This window comes from Physella acuta, unplaced genomic scaffold (assembly GCF_028476545.2).
Source record: "Physella acuta isolate Inbredline_101_S28 unplaced genomic scaffold, ASM2847654v3 ptg001237l, whole genome shotgun sequence".
Lineage (NCBI taxonomy): Eukaryota > Metazoa > Mollusca > Gastropoda > Physidae > Physella > Physella acuta.
The window spans coordinates 234,317-253,232 of NW_026732753.1; the positions used below are offsets into that span (position 1 = coordinate 234,317).

An 18,916-nucleotide genomic window follows, 5' to 3' on the forward strand; every position below is an offset into this window, starting at 1 on the left:
CGCCCAACCTTTACTACTGTTGTTGCGCTGGAGAACACCCTTTATTCGATTTAGTTATTGAATTTAGTAGCCCTCCGTATCCTTGGTGAATGGCGCTCATCAAAACGAATATAGGCGCCATAGAGCTCACAGGGGAGCCCAGGGCGAACCGGATTACGCGACCGCCAGGGCACAGTCTGATGTGCCTGTGCAATTAGACCGCTGCGCCGGACATTCAATCAACAGACCCCAGGTGCCAAGATAGCCGCTGGGAAATTCTTAGTGGCAAACAGCACCGCCCTACCGGCCGGGGCGCCGCCATCCAAAATATAAAATAATAAAATAAAAAAATAATAAATTGTAATACTAGAAACCTTCCCAAATGCCAGAGTTTCTTTCAGAAAAATGTCTGGGAAAAAAACACTGCCTGGAGTACTCTCAATGACTTCACAATTTTTCTTGGTGATTGTATGAAAACCAAAAGCTTATAGTGTTAGTAGCGCCATATGGGCCCAGTTCGACCTCTTCCCCCCCCCCCCCCCCACACACATGCACACTGAATGCCAATGCATGTACAGTAAGAAATTATTGGGGGCCTTTTTTTATAGCTTTATGGTAGCTACGCTACTGATTTAGAATTAGATTCAATTACACTCAGAACTAGCATTTAATGGTAAAAAAAAAACAAGTTGAAACGAGACTATAACTATTAGGGGTCCCTAAACAGGTCCTGGAATGAGATGAGGGGGAGGGGGGGGGGAGGTCAGAATTATGTGACAAGGGAAGGAGGAATTGGAGATAAATAAAGTGTGACAATACCTGTTTTACCATGTGCAAAAATCTAATATGGGGAGGTAGACACATGTTTTACCTTGTACACAAAGCTGCTAATGTGGGAAGTTCACCTGGTTCAGCTAACATGCAGTTCGCCTGGTTCAGCTAACATGCAGTTCGCCTGGTTCAGGTAACATGCAGTTCACCTGGTTCAGGTAACATACAGTTCACCTGGTTCAGCTAACATGCAGTTCGCCTGGTTCAGCTAACATGCAGTTCGCCTGGTTCAGGTAACATACAGTTCGCCTGGTTCAGGTAACATACAGTTCGCCTGGTTCAGCTAACATGCAGTTCGCCTGGTTCAGGTAACATACAGTTCGCCTGGTTCAGGTAACATACAGTTCGCCTGGTTCAGGTAACATGCAGTTCGTCTGGTTCAGCTAACATGCAGTTCGCCTGGTTCAGCTAACATGCAGTTCGCCTGGTTCAGGTAACATACAGTTCACCTGGTTCAGGTAACATACAGTTCACCTGGTTCAGCTAACATGCAGGTCACCTGGTTCAGCTAACATTCAGTTCGCCTGGTTCAGGTAACATACAGTTCGCCTGGTTCAGGTAACATACAGTTCACCTGGTTCAGGTAACATACAGCTCACCTGGTTCAGGTAACATACAGTTCACCTGGTAACATACAGTTCACCTGGTTCAGCTAACATACAGTTCACCTGTTTCTGTGACCTCAGCACCTAAAGAGATAGTGTGGTCAGCACTATGCCCAGCTTCCTGTACTTCCACTAATGGGTCAGCAACCCATCAGACCTGGGTGTACAGGGATGTTCTACTGACTCGAACCGGGATTCAAGCTTGAGACTTTTAGGTTGACAGACAATCCCACAAACAAATTAAAGCTACCAATAAATTAAAAAATTTTAACATGCTAAATTCCTTTATTATATCTACAGTATAGTGTAAATTATGGTTATTTTAATAGCTACATGGAATGAAAAGTGAAGTAAATAGTTTTAAATAATTGTAAAATGATACATGTAATCAATTTCCTTGAGTTAAAAAAAATAAATCAACAGCCAGCTTTATTAAAAAAAACTAACTTAAAATTTAAATAGCAATTTAGTTATATATATCCTGAAGAAAAAGAAATTCTATTTTCAGACACAAACTAAACATATTTTTATCTTTGGTACAACATTATAGAAGTCAAACTTGCTCGACACCTTAAAAAAGCTTATTGCACTGTTTACATATTTCATGTACAATGAAATTGACTAGGTTGACAGTTGGAGAATACAACAAATAATGTCAGAGTACTAGGCCTACCCATATATATAACGCAAGACATAATATTGTCAGAATACTAGGCCTATCCATATATATAATGCAAGACATAATATTGTCAGAATACTAGGCCTACCCATATATATAACGCAAGACATAATATTGTCAGAATACTAGGCCTAGCCATATATATAATGCAAGACATAATATTGTCAGAATACTAGGCCTAGCCATAAATATAACGCAAGACAATATTGTCAGAATACTTGGCCAATCTATATATTAAGAAAGGTACAGAATCCTCTTTAGACCTAGCAATCCATTAGGCAGATGAAGTAGAGATCATATGTTTCTTCACCTCAGCATATGAAGGGAAAGTGTGGTTAGCACTTTGCCCAGCTGCCTTTACTTTCCCTAAAATGAGTTAGGTACCCATCAGAGCTGGGTGGACTCAGGATGTTCTAATGACTCGAACTTGAGACTTTTGGGTTAGCAGCTAAGCACTCTACCACTTGGACATAATATTGTCAGAATACTAGGCTAACCTTCAAGACAGGATTAGCTCTCAGGTTTCCTTTTGGCGGCTTATGTGAGCCAGCTGATGCTAAGTTGTATAGGTAAGACCTCTCCCTTGAGCTCATCAGCTCTGTGTGAGGAGGGAGGGGCGGCTGATACCTGGGCAACATCTGGCTCCTCTGAACTTACTGCCCAGGCTTTGCACCTTGATTTCCAAGGTGCAATTATACAATCTTCTATCAGACTAGGGAGCCACTTGTTTATTTAGGGCTACCCATAAACAGTAAACAAAACAATAAGTTACAAAAAAACTAAACCTTTAAATATACAATTATTTAAACATTACAAACACAGATAACATTATCTTTTAAAAAAGAAAAAGTAGTTGTAAAATGTTTACAATTATGCTAATTATGACTTGATCTATTCAAATTATACCAAAATAAATTATTAACTTAGTAAAATGGAATAATTATCATTATTGACATGATAAATAAAATGGATTTAAAATGATCCAATCCAACAAATGAGTACAGAATTAAAAGTTTCATAGTCTTATTTTTGAAAAAAAAAATTGAAATACATTTTACAATTGAAAAATACAATGTATAGTGCAGCAAATATTTTAGCTATGATTTCTTACCGAGATATGTATGTACTAATTTATGAAACAAACTGCACATACTGTTTTATTAAGATAGGTATACGTCAATGTATAGAGAGCAAGTATTTATTTACTTGTGAGTCAAATAATATACCATATACTGAGCCAGACAGAGTGGGCATGTTAAACTATGGCATGAACATCTTAAGAACAAGTTCCACCTGTCCAGTTACATGAGAACACAGTGGCAGAAACACTTTAGCATGAACGGGGAGCACTCTGACAATGTTCTTTAACCAGGTGCCCAGTCTGACAATAGTGGTAAAGGAAGTCAGACCGTGGCAATGTTTCAAAAAAACTAACAGACCTTCAGAAAAACCCTCTATTAAGAGCCTCACTAAGTCTCAGAGTGTGAGAAGTTTGACCAAATGTATCACTCAACTCCACAACTTCACACAAACATCATACCAACATCTGCATCAGCCAAAAATCACATCACCTGTTGTGGGGAAACGGAAAGATATCAGAAGTTAATGGGTTGGATGGTAAAGGACATAGGGAAATGGATCTTATGCCTCAAGGGGCTCATATTGGTAGTGATATATTGACTTTCTGGTACAACATAATCTGCTCACTGAAATCATAAGCAGGAATTGTGCTAGACAGTCTACTGATCTGATATTTTCAACTAGAAGTATAAAACAGGTGCTGTTAAAGTTTGTATCTTCAAGTATAAAACAGGTGATAACTACAAAGAATTAAAACAAATGCAAAAATCCGTAACAGTGATTTTAAATATTAAAAAAACCCATCAAATTTAGATATTTAAATGTTAAACAATACTTGTAATAAATGTTTATAATACCAGTAAACAGGCTTTTGTACAATGACTTTGGGTAAAATGCACCATGTTAATAAAACTAAAAAAAAAACTAAATAGAAGCATGATAATTGATATTTTTAAAAAATTAAGAAATTCTAAATAATAAACATGCCTACAAACAATTATATTTTTAAATACACAGAAAGGTACACACATTTTGCTAAAAGTTGCAATTAGAAAATAAAAAAAATATTTTTTTTTAGGTTACATAAAAATAGTGCATTACCAGAGGACGAGGAATAAAGTTAAAGAAAAGTTTGTAAAAAAAAAAAAACGTCAGTAATTTCCTCCCTCTATAAATGACATCAAAGGTAGATGGTCCCAACAGTTAAATATGAGACGGTGGAGAAAAAATTGTTGTTTTTGTGCTGTAAAAGTAATCAACACAAATGTGAGATAGTGAAAAATTGTTTTTGTGATGGAATCAACACAAATACAAAACAGCATGCAGTTGTACACTTTAAAAAACAAAACCATTGTAAATAATAAGTATATTGATTGATTATTAAAAAGCTAAATGTTGAGTACATCTGATTTACATCTGCCATTTGAACATGAAACAATGGACTGTACCAGACCATTGTGGGTGGTTCCATTTCACAGCTTTAACTACAGACATTGTAAAATATTTTCTTTAACATTAAAACACTTTCCTGGATAAGTACCAAAAATAGATAATCTATTACATTAAACAATCCTACTTCAATAAAATCTGTATTTGGACTGCACAGCAGTAATAAAATTGCGTGGGTGAGCAAATGTTTAGCACCCAAGTCATCACTTGTTTGTGCCAGCTTCTTTTAGTTGTTCATTAAACGGTGTCAAGAAAAGAGGGTTAACCCTCGATATGGGAATGTGTTTTTAAAATAGATCTGATCATTTACGACCACAAAGACATAACTTAGTCCTATAACTTTTCGATGGTTAAAATCTCCAAAAACTCTACTAATAAATACTGAAACAATAAAGAACAAAAACTCAATATTGTTTCAAATTAATACATAATTTCCCTGTTAAATTGATTAAAAATACTATGGCCAAGATATTTATCTTCTCCTAGTGACTACTAAAGGTAACTTCGTTAGCAGAAAAATGTAGTATGAGATCTTCAGATACTACAAGCTTGTTTGACCACTATATATTTATCCCTTCTAAAAAATGTTTCTAAAGTATAACTAGACAGCAGTTTTAATATTATTTAAATATAAATGAGCCACTAAAGCAAATTTAATCCTAACTAAATAGGAACAAGCAGCTATTGCTTAAGCACCCGAATGAGAAGAAATATTAACTTCATATAAAGTTCTGAATACAGTTTGAAGTTCAAAACATTTTCTGGCATCACAGTCCCCTCTTGTAGGTGGAGTGAGAAGCAGTGAGTTTTAATTAGAATTGATTCACAGAAGACATTGAAAATTTCCCTTTAAAGTCTAATACTTGTCCAGAGAAACTTGTGTTGCTGCTCCTCCCTGGTTAGTTTGTCCCTTGTTTCCACGGAAAATATTTCTCATTTGCTGGGTTAACTTTGAAAGGAAACCGTTTCTCCACATCATAAAAACTTCCCCCCAGACAACCAACAACCAGAAACAAAAAGTGAACCAGGCAGAGCCCTGAAAATAAACCAGCAGTTTATTTTTTTTGCTACCAACACCCACACAGTTTATAAAATTTACTTATCTCAAATGCAAATACACTAATGTAAAGCTATTACTGAATTACCTCAGAGAAAGATAGAGCCTTGTAGAATGTAGTATCTGTTTTTCCATTTGGAAGATCAACCCCATCTGATGAACATCTGTAACCACATCAGTTTAAAGCTATTCAAACACTTTTAAATGGCATGTTAAAAGCTTTCTGTTTTACCAAAATCTTAGACTATGACAATAGAAACTTTTAAATTCTAATTAAAACAAAACAAAAACCAGTATGTAAAGTTACAGAAACAAGTAGTTATATAAAAAATATTAATAGAGATTTGAATATGCAACAGATAATTCCAAATGGTATGCCACTATTGACAAAATTATTCTGTGGTAATAGTGATGAGAAGTAGAGCATATAGAATTTAGTCAGTAAGGTGTATTTAACTTACTTTTCTCTGTTCCCAAACAAGTCTGTGCAGATCTCTGACAATCCCACCGAAATCAAACAAGCAGTCACTAACAATAGCACCACAAGGAGCACATCCAAAATAAAAATGAACAGATGAATGCCCCAGACATTGATCCAGCTGTTGAAGTTACGATAAAATGTTTTATTTTGTTCTTCTTAGCATTAGAAAGTTGATAATGACTAGAGGAATAAAGTAAAAAATAGGATTTTACCTGTAAACTTGATCTGTAAGTTTGCAAGTATACTGTGTTACTTTAATGACAAGGACCACCAATCTAATACCACAAATGCAAAGAAAAATTATGGCAGAAGCTACACAGTAGGAGCACACAGATAGGGCACCAAATCCATTTTCATCAGCATACAGAAAACAACTATTCCCTGCATTTTCCTGTGAGCAGAAAAAAAAATGATAGGTTTTACTTTTAACATTTATATACATGTAAATACATATATGCCTATATACATACATATATTACACCCACACACATACTACATACATATATATGTGTATATATAGGCCTATATATATATATATATAAATGAATGTGGGCCTGACTATAGGTCTGCTGAACTCGCTGTGACCCCGCCGACTGTTTTTGGATTTTTCCCAGCAATCACGCTGGGAAATTTTATAAAATTTAAAAAAAAATTCTTTATATTAGGCCTATTGTTTTGAGTTTATATTTAACTCAATGAACTCACTGCAACAAGCACGCCTTGGTTGAGGCCACGCCTGGGTACAATCTGTCAGTAGTGTCAGGGATTCAAAAGGTCAATTCTCAATACCATCCTTATTATTAATTATACATATTAAAATATTGGGCCTATAGGCCCTATATATATTCACTATTAATATTATAGAATATTATAATTATATAAGGCCTATTTAGTATTTATATTGCCCTATTACTATATAATTTTATAATTTTCTAGTTAGTAGGTAGGTAGAGTTACTTTAACTTTAGGACTACTCAACTACTCAACTCCTTTACTTAGTACTACTAGAGTACTTACTTATACTTCACTTAGGTAATCTATCGTTTTAGGTACGTAAAATCGGTAAACGGAAAAAAAGTCACAGGAAAAAAAAAACACAGAAAAAAAGTCAGTTTTTGCTAGGAAAAAAAGTCACAGAAAAAAAGTCACAGTGGAAAAATTCTATCGGAAAAAAGTCACAGAAATAAAGTCACAGGAAAAAAGTCACAAAAATGTTTTTAGAAATATTTTGATTTATTTGTTAAGAATTGTCAAATTTTGTATGTTTATTGTTGTGGGTTGTATTTTTTTATAGAATACATTATTTATAGACGTTAAAATCAGTAAGGTGTATAACAATTGTAAGTGAATATAAGATAAGTTACACAACAATCTCAACTTTTGTTACGTATTTAGTTAAATGCACGGTAGAAAAGTTAATTATAAAAGAAATTTAGGCAAATTTTGCTGTAGGCTATTCTATGGTCGGCCTCTCCTCAGTAGGCATTGTAAGAACATACTTTGTGTTGTTGACGTTATGCGTCATCGACAGCCTTTGGACCTTGTCGGCTTTCTGTTTTGATCCTAAGTTTTGTTATGTAATGAGCGTGATAAATGTGGACAGTAAAGGTGGTTGAACTAAACATAACTATTGTTGCCATGAGTTGAGGGCAGCAAGTCAGATGAAATTACCATTTCACGGTAATTTAAAGTTGGTATTTTAAAAAAACACGATGAAAACAGTGGACTTTGGAGCATTCTATTAAATGCTACTAATCTTAAGTTTAACATAATTACAATCTACATACTTCAGACTAAATATTTTTAGATGAATTATAAAAATTACTATTCGTATACAGCATACACACATTACATTTAATTAATCCTAAGTTAATTTGCACTCTCTAAATATGTAATTCACAAAAGTATTAACAAATATCATGCAAATATATATTTGTGATTTTTTTTTCCTGTGACTTTTTTTCCTGTGACTTTTTTCCTGTGACTTTTTTTCTGTGTTTTTTTTTCCTGTGTTTTTTTTTCCTGTAACTTTTTTTCCTACAATCATAAAATCGCCAGCGACTAGTAATGTGAAAAACAGATGACTCCTTAAATTTTATTAATTATTTCACATTTTGAGGAGGATTTATGTTTTGAAAAATACAAAAATGTTCCCTTGTTTCATTAATGTACCTGTTTTTAAACAATTGAATTAAAACTAATCAGTAATAAATGAAGACTAGCGATGTTTCCAACAGATGCAACCATGCTCCTTTACTATAGCAGCCATCTTGTTTATTTTTTTTTTATAGTAAACTTATAGCGCTAGATTCAGGGGAAGCCACTCTAACTTAGTAATAACTTACAGATGGCCGCTTTTTATATAATCCTGCTCGCAAACACTGCTGTTTAAAGATAATTTCTTGCCTATAGGGTAAAGGAGGACGTTAAGAGCCACACTTTTTAGCACCTGTACATTTTTAAAGATTTCTACTAATCTAAGAATTTTTTAGTATTGAAAATACGGCAAAATTATTCTAACATATCTTACACAATATAAAAATAATAACAAAATCTAATAAATATACTTTAAATGGGTTTAATTGAACATTTATTGTCATACCCCCAAAAGCAGCATTTGGGGTATAAGGAGCCGGGCAATGGGGCAATAAGTATTATCTCCTAGTTTAGACTAACTCCGTAATAAAAATAATTAATTTCTAACCCCAAAATAGTTAAAGCTGTGAACACACACTTTAACTGATACTAGCTATCACTAGGCCCCAATGGGCCCAGTCTACAATTGATACAATTGCAGGTGTACATAGGGCCTACAGTCTAGTAGTTTACAGTAGGAACATTAGTATGCCTAGTGTGTAGCTAGTATACTAGTGTGTAGTTGTCCAGAGTTAACATTCTTGTATGTAAAAAGGGGTGGTACTAATATATCTGCCTTAATGCTTTCCCCTGATAAGCCATGTGTGCTATACATTACATAACATGACATGGAGGTGAGAAATGTTGAGGGGAGAGCAGTGGTACTGGTTTCCCCTTTGTTCTCCTTGCTGGACCCTGAGGGCCATAAATTACATAGGAGATGCTATCTCTGGTTGGCTGAGATCTAAGAACTAAGTCCATGTTACCTACAAAGAGATGAAGTTTTATGGGGGGTTAGATACAGGTGGGGTCTGGCTATCATGGAGGTGAGAAATTGTGAGGAGAGAGCAGTGGTACTGATTCCTCTTTGGTCTCCACCCTGCTAGACCATGAAGGTCATATATTACATAACATGCCACCCCAGATTGTCTGAGATCTGTAACTGTAATCCATGTTACCTACAAAGAGATGAAGTTTTATGGTGGGCCAGAAACTGGTGGGGGCAGGGTATCATGTGGGGTAAGTAATTGTAAGGGGGGGAGCAGTGGTATTAATGTGCCTGTTTACCTCCCTGCTGGACCTTGAGGGTCATAAATTACATAACATACCACCCCAGATTGGCTGAGACCTAAGAACATTTATTCCTGTTACCTACAAAGAGATTAGAAGTTTTATGGTTGGTTAGAAACAGGTGGGGGCTGAGTTGGCTGAATTGCCCCTTAGGGGTAATAAGTATGTGTACCATTTTAAAAATTACCTGGCTAACATCAGATGGCTGAATTTTAACTTTTTAGCAGGTTAGAATTGTATTTCTATCATTTAGACACAAGTCTGTTAAACAATTAATACATTTTGTGTTAACTATTCCTAAACCAGTGTCATATTCAGTGGTCTAATAAATGAGAAACGTGCACATAGGGTATCAAGAGCCACATAACAGTAACTGTTATAACTTTTCTGAACAGGCAAGCTAGTGGACAAAATTAATGTATTCATGTAGATTTAGTTATTATCTAACAAATAAAACCATTATGGTAATGACCAGTCAAGTTTTACTCTGATAATAATAAAAACTTTATAGCATGGTAAAATGGGACAAATGTCGGCCATTTTGTTTAGGCACCAATAATCACTGTGCAAAAAAAAATTCACCAAAATAAAACTAATCTAGCCATAGCAATAAAAATAGTGTTAAAATGTACAACAACCAATGCTCTAATACAGGAACAAAGAATGGGCTTGAAAAACTCATTTGGTTTATTACAAAGTAAAGTTTCCCAAGTTATGTCTATTTGGAAAAAAAGTTCACAAAATGGTTTTATGGAGATGAGAAATTTCAGGGAAAAGGCAGTGGGATTAAATCCTGTCTCATCCTCTCCCTATTGGACCAAGTGGGTCATAAATTACATAAAATGAATCCTCTGTTTCTCTGTTATCAAAGAACAGCAGTTGTGGTTACCTCAGAAGTAGATTAGCAGTGTTATTGGGGGTTTTGTGGGGGTGGGGTGTTGATTGGGGCTTAATACCACACGGCTCGTCTTAACGCCCTCATTATAATTATTTAGCCATTTATTTAATATTTAATTTAGGTTTATTATTCATTTATATATAGATCTAATATTTGACACAAATATATCACAATATACTTCTATTAATTATTAACCTTGACAATGAGTTAACTTCTTTGTACATTTCTAGCCGCGGGCGATTTACGTACCTAAAACGATAGATTACCTTAACTAATAAAAATAAGTTTACTAATAACTTACCATGGTAACAGCTACAGGAACAAAGATGAAAAATGACAAAATAATTAACATGCCAAAGCAGGCAATCCATCCTACTAGCACCCACTTGCTTTGCTTATGCTCATCATACTTTACATCGGCCATAGCGATGGAGTATTCAAAACAATATTAGGTAGTTTTCCTCGTAGCAGAGGGTTGCACTTCCTTGTTTACGGACGAGCTTCAGAATATTTTCCGCTTCTAATTTTGCTATAGCTTGACTAATGCAAAAACCCCACTCTTTTTTTAACTCGCTTTGTAGTGACTAAGACTAAAACTTACAATGAATCATATTATCATATTAATTGAGCTCGTTTTTTTTTATGCCATCTAGATCTACATTTTTAAAAATTATAAATAAATCTAGATAGATCTATATGTTTTTGATCATTCATAATATTATATGATCCAAAATATTGTGTCAGTATGAGCAATAATTATTATCTAGATCTAGCTAGGCATATTATAGTCACTATTATACTTATACTATAGTATAGTGTAACTAATGAAGAATGTAGCCGGATAAACGTAGTTCAGTTAATATAAATAAAAACTAACATTGAATTTAGAAATTGATCGAGTTGTTTAAAAATAATTCCAAAAGAGGACTCTGATAGACTGAAAGTTGACGTCATTTTAAAATATTTTTTTTGGGGGGGGGGGGGGGGGGGCTTTTCTTGACAATTCATGATGCTTTGTATATTGTGGGAGAGAGTAAAACTGTCAAATAAGCGATACGTTATTTATGGACGATCCCTTATTTAGAAGTATTAAGTTGGCAGTTAGGCCTAATCTTTTGTTATTATGGACTCTTCATTCTTTGTTTTAAGAAAGGTGCTTATTTTTACAATGATTCTTCTTATTTTTTTTTCAGAAGCCAGACAAGGCTGAATAATGAATTACTATCAAAGGGAAACCACTCAAATTATATTTACTCCCTATCAACCAGAAGCAAATAAAAAGCGTCAAAATGGCGGCACCATATTTCGACACTCTTTCGTTAAATAACAAAAAATCCAATATTTTGAGGAAAGACTGCCAAAAAAATATCGCAAACCTAGAGACAACATGGATTACTAAAAGATACGATCCATTAGGTCTCATTTTTTTTAAAAGTAGTGAACGTATGGCTCAAACAATAGATCTAGTACATAGTCTTACTAACTTACTAAGTGACCTTAGGCCTTATATTTTATAAGCAGGCTTAGGACTCTAGGAGCCCTACATTCACATTGTTGGCCTACAATTCAATATTTTAATTTTATAACCCCATTTCATTAACCTGTATCGAATTTAGATCTTTATCTTATAGGCCTATGTTTATTTTATTTTTATTTTGGATTAGCTAATATTTTGTTGTGTTTTATTGTGTGTGTTAAATAGTTTTGTGGATTTGCTAGTGTTAGGTCCTTCTATTTGTAAATACTCTATATATAATAATATATATATTTAACTGAATTCAACAATTTAACTCTATATACAAAATCATTAAATACTGGATTCTTAATGGTATGGAAGCACTCTAAACTGAGATTTCCCTTCACTTGATCCTGGTACATTTAAAACAGTCAGTTCTGTGCAAGAAGGAGAGTATTCATCTAAGTTTGTAGTTCTGTCTCAATAGTTGCTTTACTGAGCCCGTCAAAGAGTATCTACCCCCCCCCCCCCCCCATAACGAAATAGAATTTACATAGAAAATATACTATTACCGGTGTCCGCACCCCTCCCGGATAATTTGGTTAATCCCCTTCCCCAAAAAATTGTAAGTGCCCCCCCCCCCATGTCTGAAAGAAACACTGGTCACATTTGTAGATTATACAGACTAAAAAGACTAAAAGTATACTCTACTTCTATTATCTAGATCAGTTTCCTACTTTTTGGCAGCTAAACCTCAATTGTGCAGATAGTGTTTCTTTCAGACTTTTTTCTCAGGGAGGGGGGGGGGGGGTGACACTGGTAAAAGTAAATATTTTCTATATAAATTGTATGTCATTGAGGGGGGGGGGGGAGGGAAAGATGGTAGATGTTCTTCAGTGGGGGTCGGGGGGGGGTGACTCTGCCCCTCAACACAAAGAGATGCCTTAAACAAACTCATAGTGCAGACCACTTTTAAGATTAAACAAATAAATTAGACAGTAATGTTAGTGTACTTATTATCAAGTATTGATGACTTCATTTTTTTGAGGTATTAGATTTAGATATACATATTTCTTTTCATTTTGAAAATTTTCTATATGTGATGTCACGGTGGTGGGAAGTTTTGTTTTTCGATTGGCGGTGAAAGTTTTTACTTTCCTTGTGTTTTCTCTAGAGCTTTACCAACATACAGAAAGACAGACAGACAGAATAGTGAAACTATTATTATAGATTATTATAAGTGTTAGTTATGTCTATTATAAACATACGAGCCGAACTGCGGCGTATCATACACCGCTATTTAGTTGTTTTATTTTCTACTTTTCAATAATTCATAATTTGTGAATTCGACAGTACCAATGCTGCCACTGAAAATATTTGCTTTAAAACACTATCAGTAGGTCGTTAAGGACGATACCCCCCCCCCTCCTTTCCCCAACCCCTACCCCCCCTCCCCCCCCCCCCCGTGAAAGCAGCCTCCTCTTAGTTACCTCCCCTAAGTTTAAAATAGTTTGAAACTAAATTATCTGCCCCTAATAGCTGTCACTAAACCCGGCTCTACGATTGTAAACATTTAGCATGAACCACAGCTCACCAGACCATGTGGGTGTGGTAGGGATATGCTTAGATAGGAAGAGAGGGGGCTGCAAGCCACGCTTACAGCTTGGTATTTTCTAGGGTATCCAAGAAGAGAATTATATATATAGAAAATTGTCAAGTGTTAAAAAATAAATGAGTCTTATTTGCTGATGAATTTTGATCCAGATGAAAGATTCACAGTACCAGTGCCTCGTCATAAGCTGATGTACCCAAACAAAGTCCAGTTGTCTGAAGCGGACAAGCATTGGATACCTGTCAGTGACCCACCTCTAGCAGCATTTGAACGTCATGTAAACAGATCTCATTGCCAAGTTTACATATCTCACCCAGGTAGAAAAAACTATCAATTATCAAGCTATGGTTTATAGAATTGGAGAAGCATTTCTGCTGCTTTGAGTAAATGAAGTTGTACAACAAAAAGACAACTGATATTTACACAAAAATGGTGAATAGATTGAAAATGCCGTCCATTTTTGGTTAGCAGAAGCTTGATAATACTATAAAATATACATGGATACTCTCTAATTCTTCTCCCAAATTTTCAAGCACTGTTGGATCAACCAGAATAACTTACACTATCCATCTAAGGGTTATATTGACCTACAGATGTAGTGTCCATCTTAATGACCTACAATTGTATAGTGTAAACCTTTATAACCTACAGATGTATAGTGTCCAGGTACTATTTTGAATGACTTTCTAATGTTGTCATGCAGCAACAAGAAGTGAAGACTGGTCAACTCTGCGCCAGATGCTCCCCACCTATGGAAACATTCTGGTACCGGAACAGCCGCACTGGGGCATTGCTATGTCCCGTCCTGGAGTTGCAACCAGCAGGATGTCAGCCAGACACCCTCATGTCAACAGCTGCATCACAAAGTAAACTTTTGTTTTATTACACCATCATGTCAACAGCTGCATCACAAAGTAAACTTTTGTTTTATTACACCCTCATGTCAACAGCTGCATCACAAAGTTAACTTTTGTTTCATCACAAAACTCCCTAATTTGCTTATAAGAATTTTTCCCCATTTTTTAATCATTCCATTTATATTTTCTTAGGTACCTTGATGAAATTCACCGAACAAATAGAGGGTTTAAGCTTCATTGAAGAATAAAAGGTGCCCCTGCAATCCATGTAAAGCTTCTGATTGGTTTTAATATTTTATAATATCAATATTAAAATTAAAAATTATTCTATTATTTTTCTCATGAATAATGAAATGATACATTTAATAGTTTTTATAAGGCAAGAAAATGAAATTAAAATCTTTTAACATTTAGTAGATGAAAGAAAGAAACTATTTTTGTGTTTTATTTTTCTCAGAATAAGTTCAAATTATGACATTATTTATAGAATAACATTGTCAAGAATGTCTTTTCCCATTAAAAGCAAACAAAGTGAACCTGAATTGTCATTAGTGTTAATCATACATTTGAAAAATTCTGTTCGAATTTGTTCACGTTAGCTTTTAGTGTGTTTACTGGATAAATGTCCAGTTTTCAATTTTTTCATCTAATCTCTTCATCTGTATCCCTAGCTTAATGATATAAATCCCCACATCTGTATATCTAGCTTATGATATAAATCTCCCCTGTCTGTATCTTGCCTTATGATACAAATCTCCCCCAACAATATTTTTTGCCTTATAATATAAATATTATAAATCTCCCCAACTGTATTTCTTGCCTTATAATATAAATATTATAAATCTCCCCCAACAGTATCCTTATGATATAAATCTCCCCCAACAGTATTTCTTGCCTTATAATATAAATATTATAAATCTCCCCCAACAGTATCCTTATGATATAAATCTCCCCCAACAGTATTTCTTGCCTTATAATATAAATATTATAAATCTCCCCCAACAGTATCCTTATGATATAAATCTCCCCCAACAGTATTTCTTGCCTTATAATATAAATATTATAAATCTCCCCCAACAGTATCCTTATGATATAAATCTCCCCATCTGTCTCTTGTCTAAATGTCCCCAATAGTATTTCTTGCCTTACAAATCTCTCCTTATAATGTAAATCTCCCAGTCTATAGCTCTAGATTTATGATATAAGTCTCACCCAACAGTTTTTTAGTATCCTTATGATATAAATCTCCCCAACAGTATCCTTATGATATAAATCACCCCATTTGTATCTCTAGCCTTATGAAATTAATTTGCCAACATTTACTACACATTATGATATTATATTAACTGAATTATCTTGAAATAAAGCTTTATATTTTGAATATTTATTTTTCATGATCAGTATTAAAAAAACCTATCTATTCAGTATTACAACATTAAAACACCTTTTATTCAGTATTTTGAATATTATTCCTTTTTTATAACTGAAATAATATTTTAAGCTGTAAAATGTTAATTCAACTTTTGTATTTGGTTACCTGGAGTTTATATTGTTATGTAACCTCTACATTTTACATTCAATAAAAAAGTTCATTTGTTTATTTAGTTGTATTATTAATTTTTTGAACATTTACATGCAACAGAGCATAAATATTTAGGGTCCAAATTACAGAGAATCTCACAATTTTTGGGTTCATGTTACAGAGATATCTCACATTTGTTGGGTCCAAGTAACAGAGATATCTCACATTTGTTGGGTCCATGTTACAGAGATATCTCACATTTGTTGGGTCCATGTAACAGAGATATCTCACAATTGTTGGGTTCATGTTACATAGATATCTCACATTTGTTGGGTCCATGTAACAGAGATATCTCACATTTGTTGGGTCCATACAGAGATATCTCACAATTTTTGGGACCAAGTAACAGAGATATCTCACATTTGTTGGGACCAAGTTACAGAGATATCTCACATTTTTTGGGTCCAGGTTACAGAGATATCTCACATTTGTTGGGACTGTGTAACAGAGATATCTCACATTTGTTGGGTCCATGTTACAGAGATATCTCACATTTGTTGGGTCCATGTTACAGAGATATCTCACATTCAGTGTTTCTTCCAGACTTTTTTCTCCGGGGGGGCACTTGAAATCTTCGGGGGGGCGGTAAACTTTCTTCGGGGGGGCGGACACTGTTAAAAGTATATATTTTCTATATAAATTATATAAATTTCCTTTCGTTCGGGGGGGGGGGGCGGTAAAAATTTTTCGGGGGGGCTTTGCCCCCCCGAAGAGATGCCTGGAAGAAACTCTGCTCACATTTGTTGGGTTCATGTTACAGAGATATCTCACATTTGTTGGGACCAAGTTACAGAGATATCTCACATAATTTGGGTCCATGTTACAGAGATATCTCACATTTGTTGGGTCCAAGTAACAGAGATATCTCACATTTGTTGGGTCCAAGTAACAGAGATATCTCACATTTGTTGGGTCCATGTTACAGAGATATCTCACAATTTTTGGGACCAAGTAACAGAGATATCTCACATTTGTTGGGACCGTGTAACAGAAGTATTTTACAATATCCCACATGATATATCAGTCTTAAGAAAACACTGCTTATAAAAGCACAACACAGGTACTCTGCTAAAAAATAAAAGTTTTCCAATCAACAACCACCATGTGAAAGATGAATGAAGATGAATTGAATACATATGTTGATTAAAAAATACATTTAATGATAAAAATAATTTAGTTTTACGCTACTGAGTAGGAACATAAACGGTAAAGTGTTACACACACATACACACACAGATATACACACACATAGCATGTACAAAAATGTGAATAGGGAGGGAACAAAGAAACTGTTTACACAATGGATCAATGAAGATTGGTACACAGCACGTGACGAACACACCCCTTGCATCAATCAGCTGACGGACGGTTTAGTTGAAGCACGTTTCTCCGTGAAGAATTTCTTGAAGACGAACACCTGACCGAAGCCGGTGATGACAATGACGATGGACTGACCAAGCGACCACCACATGACCCTCTTGTTCAGGCTCTCCGCCACGTAGCGGCCCATGGACTCGCGGACCATGTACTTCATCTGGAAGTCCACCACGGTTGTCATCAGGAAGTGGATGTTGTCACAGAACGCCTCCAGCGGGCCCCTGACCCTCGGGATTTTCTTGTCCCCGTCTCCTGCCTCCTGCGACAGAGACGCCTCGTCAAACGGCCGGATGTTGAAAGCTATGCGCTTGCCCGTCACTTGGGAGAACTCATTTCTAGAAGTAGCGAAACAAAACAAAGCACTGAGTGTTAGCTACTAGCAAAATACTACATTTTAGTGGCTTATAGAAGTAGCGAAACAAAACAAAGCACAGAGTGTTAGCTATTGGCAAATTACACATTTTTAGTGACTTATAGAAGTAGCAAAACAAAACAAAGCAGGGAGTGTTAGCTATTGGCAAATTACACATTTTTAGTGACTTGTAAAGTAGGGTCCTATAGGCCTGCTTTGTGAAACAATAACTTGAACCATTCTGTTTAATAGAATAACAAACGATACAAAGAAAATGATAACCATTCATTCGACCCTGTGTAACCCTTAGAACCAACTGATACGGTTTAGCTTAAAAGTAGGCATAAAAGCGTGAAACACCATACTAAAGGACATTAAGTGGTATTCCCTGAGCTTTAATAGACTACATTATCTTTACGCATATCAGCTCCTTAATAATCTATCAATCCCCATAACAAAAAGTTGGTTAAACTTACCCGAAACAGAATTTAAAGTCGCCATTTTGAGCGTTGAATGACACCTCGTCCCCCCGGCTTTTGAGCTGCTTGTACAAGACGAGGCCATTGGGGGAGATAATTCTTGCGTCAATGTCTTTGTTGCCGCCCGCCGTCACGCTGTACTCGAAGACGACTTTGATGCTTTGCGAGAAGGTCTTGGAGAAACATGTTTTCTCTTGAGCAGGAACAATGATGACGTAGGCCTCGCGGCTGATGTAGGACAGACAGGGGCTCAGACAGAGCAGACAGGAGAGCGCGTGGAGCCAGGACATTGTGTGCGATGGGACCAAACACAACTAGAGAGTTGACTCAAAGCTTCTAGCACGCCGTGGCACGTGTCAAACATGGTGACCCGCGGACACAGCGTGTTTACTTCTCGAGGCAAACCACGACTCATTGTGTAGAAAATCGAAGCCAGCAGGCATCGATTAAGATAAAACCGTGGTATAAGCCGGCTCCGGCCAGGATTAGAGTGGTAACATGTGCTCAAGATTTTGTTTTAGGCTCACGCCAGTTCGCCATGTAAGGCTGACAGCTGGCTAATATTGATATTTTCGGAGGGCGGTCAACATTTTCCGGGGGGCGGACACTGTAAAAGTATATGTTTTCAATATAAATTCCATTTCGTTCGGGGGGCGGTAGACTTTCTTCGGGGGGGGGGGGGGGGGGGGCAGGCAGGCCCTTCCCCCCCCCCCCGA

General features: G+C 35.8%; 3 protein-coding genes across 3 annotated transcripts; 1 reads left to right on the plus strand and 2 right to left on the minus strand.

Annotated features, from left to right (window-relative positions):
* Positions 1-1,686: 1,686 nt before the first annotated feature.
* On the minus strand, positions 1,687-11,007 carry LOC131957390 (uncharacterized). The gene is made up of 5 exons (XM_059322184.1): positions 10,787-11,007; positions 6,374-6,552; positions 6,142-6,279; positions 5,769-5,844; positions 1,687-5,659 (listed from the first exon to the last, which is right to left on the minus strand). The coding sequence occupies exons 1-5, from the start codon at positions 10,907-10,909 to the stop codon at positions 5,480-5,482; spliced, it is 696 nt and encodes a 231-aa protein (XP_059178167.1). The 5' UTR covers positions 10,910-11,007; the 3' UTR covers positions 1,687-5,479.
* Positions 11,008-11,092: 85 nt separating this feature from the next.
* LOC131957392 (uncharacterized) lies at positions 11,093-15,987 on the plus strand. The gene is made up of 5 exons (XM_059322187.1): positions 11,093-11,224; positions 11,679-11,901; positions 13,706-13,870; positions 14,257-14,419; positions 14,603-15,987. Exons 2-5 carry the CDS (start codon positions 11,775-11,777, stop codon positions 14,649-14,651), a joined length of 504 nt encoding a protein of 167 aa, XP_059178170.1. The 5' UTR covers positions 11,093-11,224; positions 11,679-11,774; the 3' UTR covers positions 14,652-15,987.
* Positions 15,988-17,138: 1,151 nt separating this feature from the next.
* Positions 17,139-18,591, minus strand: LOC131957391 (transmembrane emp24 domain-containing protein 7). Its single transcript, XM_059322186.1, has 2 exons — positions 18,198-18,591; positions 17,139-17,704 (listed from the first exon to the last, which is right to left on the minus strand). Exons 1-2 carry the CDS (start codon positions 18,488-18,490, stop codon positions 17,347-17,349), a joined length of 651 nt encoding a protein of 216 aa, XP_059178169.1. The 5' UTR covers positions 18,491-18,591; the 3' UTR covers positions 17,139-17,346.
* Between the last annotated feature and the right edge of the window lie 325 nt (positions 18,592-18,916).